This window comes from Vipera ursinii (assembly GCF_947247035.1).
Source record: "Vipera ursinii genome assembly, chromosome: 1".
Lineage (NCBI taxonomy): Eukaryota > Metazoa > Chordata > Lepidosauria > Squamata > Viperidae > Vipera > Vipera ursinii.
The window spans coordinates 158,182,252-158,203,560 of record NC_139512.1 but is presented as its reverse complement, the minus strand read 5'-3'; the positions used below and the strand labels follow the sequence as shown (position 1 = coordinate 158,203,560).

Genomic DNA, 21,309 nt, shown 5'->3' with positions numbered 1-21,309 from the left:
TAAGATCCATCTGTTTATTTATTTTTTAATAAATGAGATTTTATTTCTTAAACAATGAAATGTATAGCTAGGAAATGCAATAAGTGAACATTTTATTTCTATGGTATTTGGGGACTTTTCCACTTTGTTCTAAGTTTCTTGTGATATATTACATTGTAGTATTATCCACAACTGTGCTCTTTAGATCTTTTTTTTTTACAATTATCATTTTCATAGCATCTATAAATATTTAGCAGGGTATTTATTTCTTGTTTTAGTAAGGAAGATGCTTCTTGATACATAAAAACATATTATGGAATTACTCTGTTTTTTGCTCACATTAAGACCTATTGTAACAATTTCCCATCTAGACTACCATATTTGTGTAGTTCATATATAATTTAACAAAAAAACCCTCTTGCAATATCTAATCTTTTAGACAATCTGTTTAATCAGTTACGTGACTAAAATATGTGTTCTGTATGAAAATGAATTTGTTCTATAAAATATGTATTTTTTCTTTAAATACATTTCTTCTTGCTGTAATTTACATTTTTTTTAATTATAAAGTTATCTGTACTAATTTCTACAGGATGCATTTTGTTCTTGCGCTGTGGTGGTATACTAGGGCTGCCATACATGGCATGGTTAAAATACCACTATCAGAACACTCTAAATTAATAGAAAGTAAAAAAAAATTAACGTTAAACAAAAAACAGGTACCCAGTTATTGGAATGTTGTTTATATTTTTTAGACTTTTTAACCCTGCCTTTATTATTTTTATAAATAACTCAAGGCAATGAATTTATCTAATACTCCTTCCTCCTCCAATTTTCCCCACGACTATAAGAGGTGAGTTGGGCTGAGAGAGAATGGCTGGCTCAAAGTCACCCAGCCAGCTTTCACGCCTAAGGCAGGACTAGAATTCAGCCTTCAACTGGTTCAAATGGATTCATGAACAAAAGTCAAGGAAGCTAATATACCTACTGTTCTTTCAGAATCACAGGGTGCTTGTGCTGATGCAATTGGAACGTTAGAAGAAACACCTGTTTTGCTTAAATGTAGTAAAATTAGCATAATCCATAATGACTGCTATTCACATATCAGAATTCATAAGGCCACATAAAAACTGGAATGCAGACAGTCCTTGGAAAAGAAAAAAGGATGCGGTGGCATAAAGATATTTATTAATGTATGGATGCTGCATGTTCGGACATGCTTCTGTTAGCATCTGCAAGACAGATGCAGTTTTTATACTGATGTTTTAAGTCAGGCTTGTTTGCATTTGGCTGACTTACTCAGACGTCATATAAGAACTTTCATTAAACTGTTCCCAAATAAGATGTCTTATATAGTTTGTGGCATGAAAATGAAGGCACAAATTCCTCAAATCGTCAGGGTTTTAGAAACATGTCCTATTCCATTTCTTGTTTTGCTTTCTGTCGTTCTCCTGCCTTCCATTTATAACAATAATTCTTCTCGGAAACCATTTTATCCATTTTGTAACTAGGATATGGTTCGGGTTTTCTTTTGACGTACAAACTACAGCTAGTTTTTGATGTATGACCGTTCATTCAGTGACCGTTCAAAGTTATGACAGTGCTGAAACAGCCTGTGCCTAAAGTTAGGGCACTTGCAGCGCTTTAGAGATCATGTATCAAAATTCAGGGGCTCGGCATCTCGCCCACATTTAAACTGTAGGGGGCGCTTCAGTTCCTTCAGCTTGCCTATCTCTTTCCCATTTACTCCCTTTTGGATGCTGCGCACCCTGCCTTGTACGGCAGCAAGCAGCCCCCAAACTACGTGGTTCTGGGACTGCTTCCCATGCTCTGGGGAGCCTCAACCGCCCCAGCCTGCACCAACAGGCATTTGTTCACCCAGCTGCCTTCTCTCAGTGTCCCACACTGACCTTTGTGCCCAGCCGCTGAAAAGCAGTGTTCGCTGCCTTGCTGTGTTTGCAGTCTCCTTTTTGGAACCTTGTCCACTATGTTACTCTGGGCACTCCAACTTCTCCAGCTTCCTACACATGGCTCCTCAGCATTGCAGTATCCATGAAGCCCCAGTAAGCATTCATTCACCCAACTGCCTTTTCCCCCATTTTTTTTTAATTCCATTTATATCCCGCCCTTCTCCGAAGACTCAGGGCGGCTTACAAACTTAGCAGTAGCCTTCATTCTATGTATATGCCTGCTTATTAGGGCTTTTCACACACACCCCAAGCGGCATTATTACAAAGTCAGCTTAATTGCCCCCAACAATCTGGGTCCTCATTTTACCTACCTCGGAAGGATGGAAAGCTGAGTCAACCTTGAGCCTGGTGGGATGCGAACCTGCACTAATTGCAGGCAGCTGGTGTTACTTGAGGCATTAGCCCACTGCTCCACCAAGGCCCTTTTCTGCACCAACTTTTCTCCTTTTGAGCCCAGCTGCCACACCCGAAGCAGAAGCACTTTGCTGTCTTCTTTTTGGACCTACCGTAGCTTCTCCAGCAAAGATGTCCTACGTATGATTTACTGAGCACTGTCTTCGTAAAACTGTGCTGCCCTCCAAACAAGCAAACGTTAAGTTGACTCCGGATTCAGTCACTAACTTCGAACTTCATTCAGTGCTAGAATCTTTTCTTTGAAACGTTTCTGAAAGCATATTCGAATTTATTCATTTTAACATTATGTGGCCGCTCGTCTTCAAATTCAGACTAGTGAATATTTTTTTTATTTCTATTAAAGCATACTCTTGTCACCTGTATTTCTAGACTATGTTCTCAAGATGATTGCAGATGTTAGGTACAGCATAAGTGAGCAAACAGAAATACTTCTTAGTCTAAAAATTAAACTATTATTGCCTCAAGATGAAGACACACAAAACAGGGATTTTTGTACTTGTAGCTCAGCTGAAAAGTATGTGTCAATTTTTTTGCAAAGAAAAAGAAAATATACATCCATCTCCTTCTGTTTCCAGTGTGTTTGCTCATATGCCCACATTTGTTGCAGGAGATTACGGTAGTTTCAGTGGGAGTTGGCAAATATTGTTAACGAAGGAAAAAAGTTAGAAAGCATGGATTTTTATATGCTTATCACCTTTTTTGGTCTATTTTTCCATTGTGAGGTTTTAAATATAGCAATGCTGTTTTTTTGTGTGTAAATGTGTATCAGTTTCTGAAATCAGTTCCTGATTTTGTTAACTCTGTTAATTCATGTGACCGAGTACATTTTGCTTCAAGTATAATATAGAATAACATAATATAATTCCTCTAATAATATTTTTAATTGAAGAGCTGTATTATGAGCATAGTCCTATTATTGAGATAGTCCTATTATTGAAAAAAATCATTTTTGAAATGACATGTTTAAAAAGATTATATAATTGGCTTTAAAAAATTACCAGAAGGCAACTTGCTATGTTGTCCACATACTCTCAAACATTGATTTGCAAATAAGTATAACATGTGCATGTTCTAATTTGTTGTTTAATTGACATTTAAATCTATTCAACTTGCATGGGTATTCTTTGAAAATACTGTATTATTTTAGGTATTCAGTACTTACTCAAATGAAGACTACGATAGACGCAATGAAGAGGTGGACCCTGTGGCCGCATCAGCGGAATATGAACTTGAGAAAAGGGTGGAAAAAATGGAGGTTTTTCCTGTGGAAATTGAAAAAGGTACAAATCTCAAATGTCTATCCTGGAGAAACAACAAGGCCTTTTAATGTTTATATCTTAATTTTCCATCATTGATACTGCAAAATTTCTAATTAGGTTTAGCATTATAAAGTCAAGAATATGAATTACTTAAGCTTAAAATAAAATTGTCCTCTAAAAAGTTGAATGTATTAGGGCTGGAAAATATTTTATAAAAGCTGAAAAGAAAATTAATACTGCACTATAAAAACTAATCCTTTTTAATATATTAGTAATGAAAGAAAAAGTCAAAACTCGAGGCAATGTCATTAGCAAACTTTAAGGTAATGTATGAACTTTCAGACTTTATCTGATTTATGTTTTCTGAATACATCAAGAAAAATAGAGTGAGGATTAGAGAAATGTGTTTATGCTAAGTAGTATTAGGTTTGATGTCAACTGATATTTAAATAGTAGTGTTAAGTACCACCAAGTTTAAAGCTTAATTCCTTAATTTTGGTAATGCAAATTCCAGTTCTTAAGTCTGCAGGAATAGTAGAAAAATTACCTAGATTGACATCATACTTTATTCTGTGGAGTCTTTAAATACTTCAATATTTCAGTTTGTATTATAAGGATAGGTTGATCTGTCTTTTAATATCTACCTTAGCTTTAAGGAAATAATCAAAGAAGCTATTACTTTTAAAATATAAAAATAATGCCAAAAGTTGATTCATTAAAAATTAAAAACCTGGCTAAGAAAATCTATTTTTATTCTTTTATTTTCCTTTTTACACTGGGCAGTGGGAACTGAACCCAGCTCCCAAGGGGCTGTATTCCATAGCCTTGGATCAATAGGTGCTAGATAGATAGACAGATTTCTGAAGGCATGGACTTCTTCAAAAAAGGGCCTTCTTTTGCTGTTCATATGACTGGAAATAGTCCCTAAGTTTTTCAGGGTTCAAAGGTCATAGTAACACATTAACTTTTGCCAATGAGCAATTAGCAAGTTCTACTGGCATCTTGTGATCTGGTAACTTACATAACTTACATTTATATATCATTTGTGACAAGGTGTTACTCAATGTAAAGTAAATTGAAGTAGTCAAGAAGAGATACAATGACGACATAGATAATTATTGTCAAATTAGCCTAGCAAACATATTGTGGCATATCTACCACCTGCGATCATAATGGATGTAAACCAAGGACTACTTTCAGGCTGCTGATGTGCTTGTCAGAAGAGAATGCAATGCTTTGAAACTTTTGTCTCATTGCCTAGAAGCTACTGCAGTCTGGATGGGGAAAAAAAACTAAAATTGAATCATTGCAAAAGGGAATGTCTGTTGATCCACTGTGATTCTTGGTTTGATGCATAGTTATCAAGGGGCAGGCAGTTGCCCCAGTTGCAGCCTTACTTCTCTACAAGACTATCTTTCTATTGTAACGCATGTCTTGATCGTTGCCTATCTAGATTACTGCAGTGTGCTCTACATTGCTGTTGTGTTGGCTTTGAAGACACCACAACAGCAATAAGTGCAGAATGTGGCAGCTCACATAATGGCAAGTACTAACCGCCAGAAATACATAATACCTTTGTTGTTTGCCCTTTATTGGTTGCCTGTATGTTTCCCTGTAGAAGGTACAGTACTAGTTTTGACACATTAAGCCAGGAAGTGCTAGTTTCTCCTTCCAGTTCTGGCCTCATGAAATGATTTCCTCTCAAAAATTAGTCTTGCTCCTTCCAGAAAATACTAGAGCAGTGGTGGCGAACCTATGGCACGCGTGCCAGAGGCAGCACTCAGAGCCCTCTCTGTGGGCACACCTGCTGCCACCAGCAGCTTGAGTGGGTCCATTAGGCTGCCGCTGCCGCCCTGAGCAGCAGCCCCACCCAGCACAAAGAAGGCCAAGCAGCCAGCTAGCAAGCTTGAGTAGAGGTGGTAAATCACGCCCCCATGTGCTCGCTGGCCTCTGTGTGTGGGGGCCAATGGTGTCAGGCAGCATCTGCCCCTGCCTTGCCTTGCCCTACAGCAATGGAACCCCCACCCTACCCCCTGCCTCACCCTGCAGGACAAGCCTCCTGCCCACCGCTCCACCACCAGAGACCCTCTGGATCTCCTCCAATCCTGCCCAGGCCCCACAGGCATCCCCCCCCCATGAGCAGCATCAAGGTGACCACGCCCAACCAGTCTGCAGTGACCACCGTAGCCACGCCCACCTAGTGGTTCACACTACCCACCCACCCTGAGGGCACCACAATGCTGATGTGGCCCCTGACACTTTGCAATAAATAAGTGGGTTTTGGGTTGCGGTTTGGGCACTCGGTCTCTAAAAGGTTTGCCATCGCTGTACTAGAGAATGTTAAAAGAATAGTTTTCCAGGGGGCACTTTCCCACCCCTTCTGTGCAGTGTTTTTATAATTGTGAACTGCCAGGAGTATCTAATTGATTATAAATTCCTATGGAATCCATCCTATTGAAACTCTTCTACAAGCCCCAAAGAATCCAAAATAAGGGGACAACTTGTTACTGAGGTTTCCTCCTTAGGATTCGACTGAACCCTTGGAATTCCATTCAAAACAGATTTCATTGACTTCATTTGCAAAAAAAAAAAGAATGCAAATTGTCAGAAAGATTCTCCAGCTCTTCCTGATCCTCCTCACACCCAAATCTGATGAAAAAGATGCTTCACTGCATGGAACAAACTCTTTTTTGAGCTGTATGCAGTGAAAGCCAAGAAGTAAGCTGTGTTCTCTGCTTTTATTGTTTCAGAATAGGCTTTCAGATGGGCCTCAAATCATTGTGCCCGACTGTGAAATTCCTTGATTTATGTTCCAGCTGTCCCATCCACTTCATTAGTCTCAGCCATTAGCTATGATAACAGAAGACTTATCAAATTACAAAAATAGGATCATTTGGCTTGTTGTGTTTTTCTTACAGGTGACAATGGCTTGGGTATCAGTATAATAGGAATGGGTGTTGGTGCAGATCAGGGACTGGAAAAATTGGGTATATTTGTAAAAACAATAACTGAAGGTGGCGCTGCTCAGCAAGATGGCCGGTAAGTTTCAATTAGGACTGCTTGTTTGTTTAGCCTGTGTAATGTAATGTTATAATAAAAGATAATATAATATAATATAATATTATAACATAACATAACATAACATGAATATGGAATGGTTCCTTTCTCTTCTACTTCCGTATGAGAATAGGTTTTAGACAATCTGGGTTCTTTATGAATTTTAAATTTAAAACCATAGGGGTTTTTTTTAGATTCTTGTTACTTAGAACAAACTAGAATAAAGGTATAGTTTCATACACCAAACTTAAATAGTATAGGAAGTTAAAATTACAAATGTATTTCAGTGTGTTTATGTATATACCAATGTAAATACCAAGGATTTTAAATGAACTCACGAACAGTATCTAAACTCAACTAATAACACATCTAAACTGTCTTGTTGTCATGTCTATTTGGAATTTGAGGTTTCCCTTTTACTCCTTAAATCCAGTTCAGCGACTTGAATTAATATGCTTAATTCAGTAATTAATTTAACTGTGTTAAGATAATTTGACATAGTTTCTCTGTTGGCTGTGTGCAGTCATGTTCAAGTAGTCCTCATCTTACGATCACAATTGAACCCAAAATTTTTGCTGCCAAGCAAGGCAATTTTTAGGAGAATTTTGCCTTTTTCATGACCTTTTGGCCACAGTTATCATTGCTTAAGTGAATCGTGTGGTTGTTAAATGAATCTGGCTTCCCTTTTGACTTTGGGAATCCGTCTGGGAAGGTTACAAGTGGTGATCACATGACCCCTAGGACAGTGCAACTGCAATAAATATATTCCAATTGCCACATGCCCAAATGTTGATTGTGTGGCCATTCTGCAAGGATTGTAAGTTTGAAAAACTGTCATAAGTCACTTTTTTCAGTGCTGTTGGAACTTTGAATAGTCACTAAACAAATGATTGTAAATTGAGGACTACCTGTATGCCACTTGAAATATTTGTTTCCAGAACATAAAAATGCTATTGTAGTGTAGATAGGACTTCTTAGTTGGTTACTTCCTGTTTTCAAATTTTCATTAAAATAAAGTGATACAGCACACTGAACAAGAATAGTGCCCTCTGACCAATGATGGAAATGCATTATTATCTAGTGATAAAAGAATAGTATTGTCATCAAGGTAAAATAGAAGTGAAAATAGTAATGTTACCAAAGTGAAAGCTATAAAATGTTATTTTTTCCAGTTCGTGAACTATATGGAAAGATTAATGACCCAGTCTCCTCATAGGGATCTATACATCTGCCACTTACTGATTCAGATCCTACAGATATAACTCATGTGTAAGCTTGAGAGTGGATACCATAATACTAGTCAAATGAATAGTGAATAGGAAAGGCATATATTATTTTATGTAATTTCTATTGAAGATATCTCACACACATCAAGTTGATCTGCATCTTCTACTTATGCTAAGCTAAGTGTTTTAAAAAATCCTGTAAGTCACAGGGTGTTTATTCATTAATTTTCCTCTGCAAAATGACGTAGATGCTTAATTGAAAGTGATAAATATGATATTCTTTTTACTTTTTTTCAGCAAATATAATGCAATATGCAACATCTAATGTTTGTTCCTTGCCTTGCAGAATCCAAGTAAACGATCAGATTGTTGAAGTTGATGGGATAAGTCTGGTGGGGGTAACCCAGTTTTTTGCAGCAACTGTATTAAAAAATACAAAAGGCACAGTCAGGTATGAAAGCAATCATTGATTTATTCCCTTATAATATATATGAATGAACATTCAAGGCGGCTAACAAAACCATAGTCCAAATAGATAAAATTAAGTTAATGCTAAAAGTACATTTTATCCATTTTCTAAATTCAGAGAGAATGAGAGGCAAACACAACTCTTGAGAGAATGCTATTCATAGTTTGGGAGCAATGCAAGAAAAGGTTCAGCAAACTTCTGACAGCAGGGAAATCTTCCAAATGTACTGTCCTGTAGACCATAAATCCAAACAAGTTCTAATGGGACGTGAGGCAGTCCTTCGGATAGTCTGGTCCGCACATCTTAGGAACATTTAAGTGAAAACTTCATATTGTGCCCATTAATGCAGATATTTTAATACTAGCATTATGTGATACGAAGCGGTATATAAGTCTGAGTGCTACTGCTATCTATATCATGATGCACTTTGGCTCCATTGCAACTTCTGACCATATTTCAAAGATTGTTTCATGTAAAGTGAGTTTCCGTTATCAAAATGTCATGTAAGAAAACAAAGCACGGTTAACTGTGGCCAAGGTACAATAAAATTTTAAAAGCACCGTTGCATTTTTTTCCATTGGTGCATTAATGTTGGTTAATTTTTCTCCTTAGGTTTCTGATTGGAAGAGAAAAACCAGGAAGTCAGAGTGAAGTAGCTCGCCTTATCAGCGAGACATTGGAACAAGAGAGATACTTATATGAGCAACAATATGCCCATGAAACAGAACAGGTAACAAGATGGTGTGTGTGTGTGTGTATGTACATATAGATGCACACGTGTGTGTGTGTGTGTGTATTTGTTTTCTGAGGTTTTCGCGGGTGTTTGTATGTGGATCTTTGGTTATTCGGGTTTTTCCCCCACGTAGAATTGAAGGTGTAAAAGCAACGTTTTGACGAAATCCCATCCGTCATCATCAGGCTGGTGGCTTCAGCTTCTCCCAGAAGAAGGAAGCTGAAGCCACCAGCCTGATGATGACGGATGGGATTTCGTCAAAACGTTGCTTTTACACCTTCAATTCTACGTGGGGAAAAACCCGAATAACCAAAGATCCATATATATATATATATATATATATATATATATATATATATATATATATATATATATATATATATATATATATATATATATATAAAGTATAATGAGTTTCTCAGAAACCTTGGAAAACAGGGAGCAACAAATATAAAAAGTTCTCTAGGCTGTTATCTGACAGTTAGAAATCATTCATGAACTCTTATCTGAGATGATAATCAGTTGAGGAAGAAAGAAATGGAGCGGGGAGAAGAAGGATAAAAAATATTTCCTCAACCGCAATGTAGGGATTGCATGAATTTGACAAAGAGATTACATGGCAGGCAAGTCAAACTTTTTTTTTAATTAAAAGGGACAGAGCCCTTCAAGAAAAAACAGGGACACGAGTAGAGAGTTGTGTCCTCATTGCATCCTGCATTATTTGCCCCTTTTGTCTCATTCATAGACTAACAAAATCATTCCCAGTTCTTCCCTGTGGAATGTTGTATTTTGTTCTTTTTTTCTTTTTGTTTTTCTTATTAAGCTGCATTTTTTTTCCTCCCTGTCTCCCATTTTTCTTTCAACCATGGACAAGCTACAGGTTCCTTCTTTTAAATGTTGTTATTTAATGAGACCTGGGAAACCTGCCTTTTCTGTGGTTGCCCTGTTCTCTGGAAGGACACCCAGCCCGAGATATTTCACAGGCCCCAACTTTTTTTTTTTTGCCTTTAGGGGCCAGTTGAGTGGGAGTCCCCTGTGACTGCTGTGTTAGGGTTGCCATTTGTAGTTGATATTGATATATTGCTTATTGTTATGCTCTTTGCTATATTATTCATTTTTAGGCTGTACGTTTCCCATGATCACATTGGTTGAGTCGGGTGGAGTTTTAAATCATATAAATAAGTATTATATCGTTTTCCCTCTTACCTTTGCCCATGTGCTGTGATCCTCACTATGAAAAATTTTCCTGGTCATGTCCCTCCTACCTACATATTTCAGTTTCAGTAATTAAATATGGTTCAGCCGATGAGTAATTTTGCAAATTTGATTTGCAACTCAAACTTGCCTCTCATTTCTCCTTCCCCATGCACAGTTTTGTTGTTTAAATATGGAGGATTGCCTCTTCATTTTTTTTAAGATCACTTTATAGATCTGTAAAATCCTTTTGAAAGGGATTGTTGACAGTAGATGTTCATGCTATAAGACGGGTGTCAAACTCAATTTCATTGAGGGCCGCATCAGCATTGCGGTTGCCCTCAGGGGGCCGGGTGGGTATGGCCTGGGTGGGCGTGGCCTACTGGATGGGCATGGCTAGAGTGTGTATGGCCTACTGGGTGGGCGTGGCCAGCTCTACATCGTTCGCATCAAGGGTGCCTATGGGGGACAGATCTGAGGGTCTCTGGCAGAAGGAGGGTCTCTGGGCCAGGGCCAAGGCAGTGGGGGCCATTCCCTCACTGTTTCCAGGATGGCTTCGCGGGCTGCATGAAACCACTTCACGGGCCGGATCCGGCCCCCGGGCCTTGTGTTTGACATGTCTGCTATAAGATGTGTAGTGAGGAAACTGTAGTTACACAAATTGATAGCGAATCTGAGCACTTCTCATGTTCAGCTATATTGATTCCTCTGATAAAATACAAATTGTTAATGGGCTGCATTTGGTTGAAACAATAAGCCATGCATCTTGGTTTAGTAAAGCAATGGGCATAATACAATTTAGCTATTATTTTATATTCTTACAAATGCTGTTATTTAATAAATGGAAGTCTGTGGTTGGTTATATTTGTATTAACATATGCAGTTCCCTGATAAAAATCACATTGGACTATAAATTAAATACGTAATTATTTAAGCATTAAATCAAAAACTTAAAAGCAAGGCAACCGTACAGTTTCTTCATTTTCTTTATTTTTCTTCTGCTACTCTTTGTATCCATTTGTGTTTTCCTGATTTGTAAATCCCCTTTGCTCAAAAAGAGGAACAAAGTGAGAACAGTCAGGCAACATGGACTAGCAGACTTCTTGCACAAAATATATTTTCAGCCAAATTTGATGTTCAGATTCAAAGTTTGAATCTGAGACCAATGTAATCAAATTTGATGATTTACGATGTCATATGAACCAACAATTAAACATGTAAATATAAACTATTAAGCATTTATTTTTAAAAATGTTAAAGATTTTAAGCTTTGCAGGTTCATAAAAATAGCATTAATGTTTATTGTTGTATTAAAACCATTTTAAGAAAGTTTTATTTTGCTTTAATAAAATATTGTTTAATATTGTTTTAGGATGAAGATTATGATGAAGATGAAGTTTCTTTTGAATCACATTTGCAAGAAAAATCAGTAGAAGTATTTTATCTTCCTGAAAATGAAGATATTAATTTCCCGTTAGACATGGATTCTACACAGTTCATGCTGAAATTTAAGGAGGTAGAGTGCAATTTTGTTATCTCTTAAAATGGATGATAGGAAGTTTACTGTGAATTAACTATTGTATGTTCGAAAATCTGATGTTACAATTTAATTATAACTTTTACAAAGATATCTTTGGAACTGAAGAACCCAATAAAAATTCATGGATTATATTGTATTTTTAAAATATTTTCAAGATGTATATGTAGGAATTATACTTCTTATTCAAAATATAAAATAACCTGGGAATTATGTTCATTTTAATAACTCCAGAAAAACCACTTTATATATCTCGTTCATTGAGAAATATTGTTTAGTAAGCATATCTAAATAAGTGATAAATGTAGTACATAATCAAAATCATAACAAAATCATTAATGCATGAACAATACCAAGTCAATATAGATAGTCCTCAACTTACAGCAATTCATTTAGTGAGTGTTCAAAGTTACAACGGCACTGATAACAGTGATTTAATGACCATTTTTCACACTTATGAACTTTGCAGCATCTATGTGATCATGTGATCAGAATTCGGATTCTTGGCAACTGGACTGTAGTTAAGACAGTTGCAGTATCCCGGAGTCACATGATTGCAACCTTCTGACAAGCAAAGTCAGTGGGGAAGCCAGATTCATTTAGCAGCTGTGTTATTAACAACTTCAGTGATTCACTTAACAAGTGTGGCAAGAAAGATCGCAAAATGGGGCAAAATCCACTCAACAAATGTCTCATTTAGCAACAGAAATTTTGGGCTCAATTGTGGTTGAGGAGTACCTGTGTTGCAACAAATCCAAGCAAATGAGGACCCAGATTGTTGGGGGCAATAAGCTGACTTTGTAATAATGCCGCTGGGCCCCCCCCCCGAAAGCCCTAATAAGCAGGCATATACATAGAATGAAGGCTATTGCTAAGCACATTGATTTGTGCTTAGATTGTAAGCCGCCCTGAGTCTTCGGAGAAGGGCGGGATATAAATGGGATTTTTTTTAAAAAATGTAAGCACAATAAGGGTATAAGTTACTGTTCAGTACATGCAACATCTTCCACATAATATCACCTATGGGATTACACTATGTTCTACCTTTACCTCTTCCCAATCCTCCCCTTCCATTTCATTCTTCAGTCCTTTCTGGGGCAAAATCCAGATAGCTGATCCAACTGCTGTGCTGTCTCCACTGTCTTGCTTTTGGCTGCCTCAGCAAAACAGTTGTGGCCTCAATGCTCTTGATGTGCCACTGTCCCCCCACCCCCACCCCAAGTCGACTGCTTCCAAAGGAGTTGCCTTCTCAGACTCTCTGACTACCTTCCACTGTACTTTTAGCTAATAACACTCTGATACTCTTCTAAGTCATTTGAAAGAAGAAAAAAAGCATATCCTTTTTGTATGAAGCATATCTTTATATCTTTTGTTTTGATTTAGTTATTTAGTAGGCTTGAGAGAATTAGTTTTTATCTTTTAAGCCTCCTAATAAATGCTTCTTGCCAACAATAATAACGCTGATTATGTAAAGAAACATTTTCAGGCAATGTATGTGGGAAAGTATATTAATATATCAGTTGGAGCTATTTTTATCTAGCAATGTATCATGATTCTTTAACATGAATCAATCAATGCCTCTGTTCATATTCATCTTACATAAGTGGGTTATATAATTGTCAGCTGGAAACAATTGAAAGAGAGGAAGGGCTGACTGAAATTTGGATTTTAGCAAAATTGGTGGGAAAAGCAAGTTAGAACTTCCTCTGACTAGATAATAATAATAATAATAATAATAATAATAATAATAATAATAATAAGAAGAAGAAGAAGAAGAAGAAGAAGAAGAAGAAGAAGAAGAAGAAGAAGAAGAAGAAGAAGAAGTAGTAGTTGTTGGAAGGGACCTTGGAGGTCATCTAGTCCAACCCCCTGCTAAGGCAGGAAACCCTATACCATTTCAGACAAATGGCTGTCCAGTCTCTTCTTAAAAACTTCCAGTGTTGGAGCATTCACCACTTCTGGAGGCAGGTTGTTCCACTGGTTAATTGTTCTAACTGTCAGGAAATTTCTCCTTAGTTCTAGGTTGCTTCTCTCCTTGATTAGTTTCCATCCGTTGCTTCTTATCCTGCTCTCAGGTGCTCTGGAGAACAGCCTGGCTCCCTCTTCTTTGTGGCAGCCCCTGAGATATTGGAACACTGCTATCATGTCACCCCTCACCCTTCTCTTCATTAAACTACACATACCCAGTTCCAGCAACCGTTCCCTATATGTTTTGGCCTCCAGTCCCCCAATCATTTTTGTTGCTCTTCTCTGTACTCTTTCTAGAGTCTCGACATCTTTTTTACATCGTGGTTCTAGTAATGTGCCTCTTATGTTTGGAAAAATTATTGACTGTAAGCCACTGAATAGCAATCTCCGTCCCTTCAGATATTGCTGAATTTTATCACTTAGAAGATTTAAGTCAGCATGGCTAGTAGTGAGATAATTTATGAACTATAGCCTAGCAGTATCCTGAGACCAGTTGGTCTGGTGTAAGTATATAATAAACAAGTGGCTTTATTTTGCTTGAGGAGACGAGCAAGTGGGCACTTTGAGACTATGAAACCTTATCGTTTCAAATGTGATTGAAAAAAATGTGAACAGTAATAGATATATAAAACGAATTTTCAAATATCAGTTGCACCTTTTTTTCTTCAATAAAACTTTCTATGCATTTTTCTAGTTACAATTAAAACACGCAGTTACAGTAGCTGAAGTGAATCAACTTAAGGAAAAGGTAAATCTTCAATATATACTTTTTAAAAAAATATATTTAAATTCAGTCATTTGTAAATTTAAATTGAATATCTTGAAGACAAACAAAGTAAAACCAAATTCTTAATTTCAACTAAAAATAGAAAACATTATTATTTATGCAATTTGTAGTAATTTGTGAAGAATATTTTCTCTGGAATTTCATTACACTTGTCGAAATAAAAATAAGCATAGCTAGATGCATGCAAATCAAAAGCAAAAAGATTGGAGGAATAATTTGTTTTGTAAGGATAACATTTCATTTGTAAGTAAGGGCAGTGCCTAGGGTACATAGGTTAGAATGTTTGGATACTTTGAGATTTTTAATCTGCCGTAGAACAACTTTTTACAAAAATCCTCCTTTCCCATTTAGTTAAACAGATGTTCCAGTGTAATACGAGATGTACTGTTTGTACTGCATTTTTGATAGAAGAGAAGGCAGTCAACATATTTCCTAGTGTATGGATTTAAATGTAGGCCATTAGCTTTCTTGTAATTAAAACATAATATATGACTTGAATTACTGGATCTAAATAATAGATGGCCTCCTACAACTTTAAAACTTTTGCAGTATAAACTGGAAACAGTCTCTAACAGTGCTGCAGTGATAGAAAAGTAATAGGTAATCCAGTAGTTTGTTTTCTAGTAATGAAACAAAAAAATTGCTGACTATGTTCCTTGAAGTTTTGAGTTTGACAATACTGTGTAGGAATGTTTTCCTTACTTATATGCATTCTTCATTTAGTATATTTAGTATATACATTCTTCACATAGTGCAACCTATGAGAAATGGCCATAAAGAAACTAGGCAATTGTGTAGGAGCGAGAACATTTGTTTCAAAGCTAACATATTAGTATCAGCAAAAAATATATATAAAACATATCCATAAAATTTAGCTTACAAATGAAGTTTTGGAAAATAAGGTAAATATTTATTTTGCTTTTGGGGTAGTAGATCTTTTATACCAGTTAAAACAATCTGAATATTAGAAATTAAAGGCAACATTTTTAGATGGCCAAAGATTAAAAAAAGCATTAATTACTATAAAATCAATTAATCTGTGTGGATTTTATACCTAAAACTAAAATGATACCTAAAACTAAGGCAAAATTAATAATTGTTCCTTGTTACATTTTGGAGAGAAATCTGAACTTTTTTTTTAAGCTAAAAGCAACAGAAGCTGAAAAGGATGAATGGGAGTTAAAGAAATCACAGCTCCAGGAAACAATAGATGAGAACAAAGAAAAAATTAAGAAGTTGGAAACCTACTGGTTAGAAGCCCAGAGTTTATGCAAAACAGTAAATGAGCATCTTAAAGAAACTCAAGAACAATATGATGTGCTGGAAAAAAAGTATAACAAAGCGAAGAAGTTACTCAAAGAGTATCAACAGAAGTGAGTGTGTTGTTATGCTCTTGTCAGTTAAGCTCATAGATATCTGCTTGTAATTTCTTATATGTACGATGTTGTGTGCTATTGCTATGTGTTTTGTTTCTGTATGTGACTGGGCAATTTGCATCAGGGTCCTGAATTAGGTTAAAGTAACATATACAGCATTAGAGCTTTATTTTGGTGCTAGGGAAAAATGTAGGACAACATGAATTAAATAATTCAGGGAAAAGAAGCAAATAACTGAAAACATATATTGTACGCAGTGATGGCATTGCAGTCTTATCAAACTAGAGATGGAGAATGTGTTCTTTCAGATGTTGCCCAATTATATCTTTCATCATTGGTTGGACTGATTGAAGCTGCCATGGGTTAAGGTAAAGGTAAAGGTTCCCCTGCGCATGCGTGCTAGTCGTTTCCGACTCTAGGGGCCGGTGCTCATCTCCGTTTCAAAGCCGAAGAGCCAGCGCTTGTCTGAGGATGTCTCCGTGGTCATGTGGCCGGCATGACTAGACGCCAAAGGCACACGGAACGCTGTTACCTTCCCACCGTAGTGGTCCCTATTTTTCTACTTGCATTTTTACGCGCTTTCAAACTGCTAGGTTGGCAGAAGCTGGGACGAGTAACAGGCGCTAACTCTGTTACACGGCACTCGGGATTCGACCCGCCAAACTGCCGACCTTCTGGTCGACAAGCTCAGCGTCCTAACCTACTGAGCCACCGCGTCCCTGGGTTATAGTTCAGTAAAACCTAGAGGTCCTAGGATCCTCATCTCTGATATGTAATGTCATTAAATTGAGGTTATTTTCAAAGAATATTAAACAATTTCAAAATAGGATATTCAGGCCTCAAAACACAATTAAATTCTGGGTGTTTTTTAAAAAAATCTAATTGCTTATATATCTAACATAGGTCCATCAAACAAATGACCTGAGTGCCTTGAAAGAATAGTAGTTTAAAAGGTATAGCATAGTAAAATGAAAATAATTAAAATGAAAATAATTAGGAGAGCATATGGCATTTAAACACAGAATCTATTTCCAAAATTGCGAAAGCATATCAAGTAAGAAAAATATTTAAACCAGCTTTCTCTAGTTGCATGTCCTTCCAGAAGAGATAATTTATGACTGTTCTTGTTATTTACAAATAAATCACTAAAAGCCATCCAGATGTTCCCAGAGAAGGCATAAAAGAGCTTTAAAACAACCAGCAAAAAAGGTGAACTATGAATTGTGCCATGTCCACATTAATTTAACATAGAATTAATCTTGTTTAAGATATTTGTGTGGTACTTCCATTAAAAAGTTTCAGTTTTAAAATATTGGGATGAATTTAACCATACAAGAAAAAAAAACTCAGAACCCACCGTATATTTTCCTCCCAGAACGCTTACCAAAAGTTGCCTGTATGTAGCATACAAAGATGTTAATCATACACATTTTTGCAGATGCAACTTTACAGTGAGGGATGGTTTTGTGTTTTACTTAGGTTATTAAGCTCAGCAGCAATATTCATGAGATTGGTATTAGCTGGTAAAAAGAAGCAATCTGTTCTGCAAAGGGTGGGAAAGAGAGAATGGTGAAGATAAAGGTCAGATGGAGAGGAAAAAGCAGGGAAGAGGTTGAAACTATGTCACATTTAAGACCATCGATCCAAGTGTGTTATGTCATATATATATTTATAGACAAATATGACTATTGAATACTACAATACAAACAATGAATTGAAAATAAGAGGAAATTGTGTCTTTTTTAAAGAAGCAAAATTATTGGTTGCTAACAAGGTCAATTTAATAAACTGCTTCAGGTTTTTTTTTCTTATTACTCCTTTATGTTGCCTAATCATATGTTTTCTCCCTCTTCCAGAGAAGTAGAACTCATGGTAAAAGAAGATCATACAAAAATTATTGAAGAAAACAATCAAGAACATGCAAATGAATTAAAAATTTTGCAGGAGAAGGTATAGACAAAATGATATTTAAAATTTTGTTTTAAAGATCTTTGTAAATGCGTCTCAGTTTTTAAAATGATATTTATCGTCTTCAGATCACAGAGCTTGAAGAAAAATTAAAAATATACGAGAAACTCCCCTTTATGTTTGGAAATGGTATTTTATTAGACTCTGTCACACCAAATACTGAACAACTGGCAGAACATTTTGAAATTAAGGATGATATGCAGGAAATTGAATCTTCGGTGGAGAAATTAGATTTTTCTGGTGAGTAATAAAGAAATCTATTGGTATGCTCTGTGAATTATGATATCAAAACCTCTGGTAAAGTCCTAATTCCTAGACACTATACTAATTGTGACTAAAAAATTCATTGTTAAGTAACGTGATCATAAGTTGAAAAAACATGTGACTACATGGTGAGAAGGCAGACTGCTTTCCATCGTTCTGCTGGCTTTCCCATCAACTTTGCTTGTGGGAAGCTGGCAAGGAAGATTGAAAATCTTGATCATGGGAGCTGTGAAGTTATAATTTGCAAGCCCACAATCAAGATTGCAGGGACTATAATGTTCCATTGTAACTACTCCTTGTTATTGTAAATTTGAACAGAACACCAAATGAACTGTCATTAAAGAGGACCACTTATACTAAATGACCTGCAACACATTTTTATAACATGACATTAAATTGTCATTCTACTAGAGCTGGTACAGTGATACTTATCTTCTTGTAAAACAATGTGTCAGAATCTAAATTATTATTTGTCTAATTGTTACAAATAAAAAGAAATATTGAATAATTTCATAATAAAATGGGGTGATGACTATAGTTTTTAATGTGACTATGCATTTGTTACAGATTTTGATAACTTTGTTGGAGACCCACCAAGGTTAGATACAAGTGCTCATAAAGCTAAGGCACAGCTTGCCTTGAAAGTAAAACGTCAGCCACCTTCTCGGTCAAAGCTAAAGGAATCTCTTGGTGCCAAACAAACAGATAGAAACTCACAGGTATAGTATTCATTTTATTTTCCCAGGTATAATTTGGTACTTTTTAATGATTAAAGTATACATGATATCAAATACATAATTTACTCAGCATTTCTGGCAGATGACCTAAAACAGGGATGTCAAACTCACAACGTCACATGACATGTCGCAAAGTATTGCAATTTTTTTCCCATTGCCGGCAATGGGGTGGGCGCGGTTTTACCATGACGCATCTGGCCCACCCCCTGACCTAAAAGGTCACTTATTTCCTTGTTCTCCCAGCTTCTCAAACCAAGTGTTTTTAGCCATATTTAATATTTATTCATTCATTTTCTCTAGCCGCCTAACTCAACCGAGTAACTCTGGATGTCTTACAATTGATGTAGGTACTGTTCATTCTTCTGCAGCTTTCCAGTAATTATCAGATTTCAACTGCTGCTGCATTTGACAGATTTTGAGAGAAATATTAGGCTAATAGGCATATACAGTTCCTTAAAAATGGATTGAGTTAACAGGGACACAAGGGGTTTTATATTATCTCTTTAGTCTCACTTCTTTCCAGCATGTGCAAGTACTTTCCTTCTTGGAAAATAGCTGACTTAAGTTGGGTAGAAGAGGATAAAGTAATGATTACATTTGTTACATTTTGTTTGTGGATTTGGGTTTGGCTAGAAGGTATATAATTTCACAGACCTTTTTCTACTGCTTAAGGAAATACATATTTCTCACTCATAAAACTGATTTTTTCTTACATTTATTTCAGCTCTATGGAAATCATTACTAATGTGGAAAGACTTTAAAAATCAGTTTAAAGCATACAGCCCAGTGATTAGCTCTATAATCTATACTGAAACAGCTGATTAGGGGGGAAATAATTTGGCATTTATTTATATAGCAATAGCACTTAGACTTATATACCACTTCACAATGCTTTACAGCCTCTCTAAGCGGTTTACAGAGTCATCATATTGCCCGAACAATCTGGGTCCTGTTTTTACTGACCTCGAAAGGATGGAAGGCTGAATCAACCTTGAGCCTGTCAGGATCGAACTGCTGGCAGCCAGCAGTCAGCAGAATTAGCCTGCAATACTGTATTTTAACCACTATGCCCCCATGGCGCAATATAAGATTTTTTTAAAGAAATGCACCTATCTCTGCTTCAACAAAGGTTTGCGTTAAATCATTTTATGGTTATTTCAAATTTGATATTAATTAAAAGTTACATTGTACAGTAATTGTAAATTAGTCTTTTAAACACCTTTGTAGAATATAAGAATCACAAACTTTGAAATGTTTGGAAATTTGGACAAAAGTAACTTCTATTATGGTTGAAAAAGACATTTTTCTTTTTGCTATCTTTTTAAAAAAAGTATGTTTGGGTAACAGCTGTTTATTCACATGCTTTTCTGCATACATAGATTTGAAGAATTCCAATCTAATATACATAGATTTGAACAATTCAGAGCAATAAAATATCAAAAGATATTTTTGATATTTTCTGGTGATATTTTCTTGTTTTTATTTGACTTTGTTTAATTGTATGTCACTACACAACGTAAAGAATTGTGCATGTTATTACAAAGCAATATATAATGTTTGCATAATAGAATGTGTAATTACAGTTGCATTTTAACATTTTATTTCATATTAATATAATTACATTGCTCATTTATATGTTTAGGTACATAGAGATGAAAAGATGTGATGAAAGGGAAATTGTAACAAATTAAGCCACAGGTTCTGGTACGCCAACTTAAGCAATTTGAGTTGGTGTTATAAAGAAAGAGCGGCATGCAGGAAGGGAATATTTCTAGCAAAAACATTTCACAACAATGAAAGCATCACAGAAAGTATATTGCAGACATGTCAAACACAAGGCCCGGGGGCCGGATCCGGCCCACGAAGTGGTTTCATGTGGCCCGCGAAGCCATCCTGGAAACAGTGAGGGAACGGCTCCCACCGCCTTGTCCCTGACCCAGAGACCCTCCTTCTGCCAGAGACCCTCAGATCTGTCCCACTCCTGCCCAGGCCCCCATATGCGAATGATGTAGAGCTGGCCATGCCCACCCAGTAGGCCATACGCACTCTAGCCACGCCCACCCAGTAGTCCACGCCCATCCAGTAGGCCATACCCACCCGGCCCCTTGAGGGCAACCACAATGCTGATGCGGCCCTCAATGAAATTGAGTTTGACACCCCTGGTATAATGTCTTGATGTTAGCTTAGGTTATTTCGGCAAGGTGATTCACAGAGAATTATGGATAACAGCTTTAACAAATAAGCAGTATAGGAAAACCTGGGTGTTAATGATAGTCCTAAAGTTCCTTAGACAGTGCCAGAGGCGGCACTCAGAGCCCTCTCTGTTGGCACACGTGCCACTGCCGGAAGCAGCAGGTCCATTTAGTCGCCA

The 21,309-nt window shown here is 36.6% G+C and overlaps 1 protein-coding gene across 3 annotated transcripts in view; it reads left to right on the top strand.

The window, feature by feature from the left end:
- LOC310636734 (neurabin-1-like) overlaps positions 1-21,309 on the top strand; it is a 61,256-nt gene that overhangs the window by 8,526 nt on the left and 31,421 nt on the right. For all 3 annotated transcript variants that reach the window (XM_083356821.1, XM_083356820.1, XM_083356822.1), the window contains exons 3-12: positions 3,511-3,643; positions 6,541-6,661; positions 8,252-8,356; positions 8,987-9,104; positions 11,674-11,817; positions 14,501-14,554; positions 15,737-15,966; positions 17,826-17,919; positions 18,006-18,177; positions 18,769-18,920. In XM_083356821.1, the coding sequence (XP_083212947.1) occupies positions 3,511-3,643; positions 6,541-6,661; positions 8,252-8,356; positions 8,987-9,104; positions 11,674-11,817; positions 14,501-14,554; positions 15,737-15,966; positions 17,826-17,919; positions 18,006-18,177; positions 18,769-18,920 (1,323 nt within the window). The remainder of the gene's footprint in view (positions 1-3,510; positions 3,644-6,540; positions 6,662-8,251; positions 8,357-8,986; positions 9,105-11,673; positions 11,818-14,500; positions 14,555-15,736; positions 15,967-17,825; positions 17,920-18,005; positions 18,178-18,768; positions 18,921-21,309) is intronic.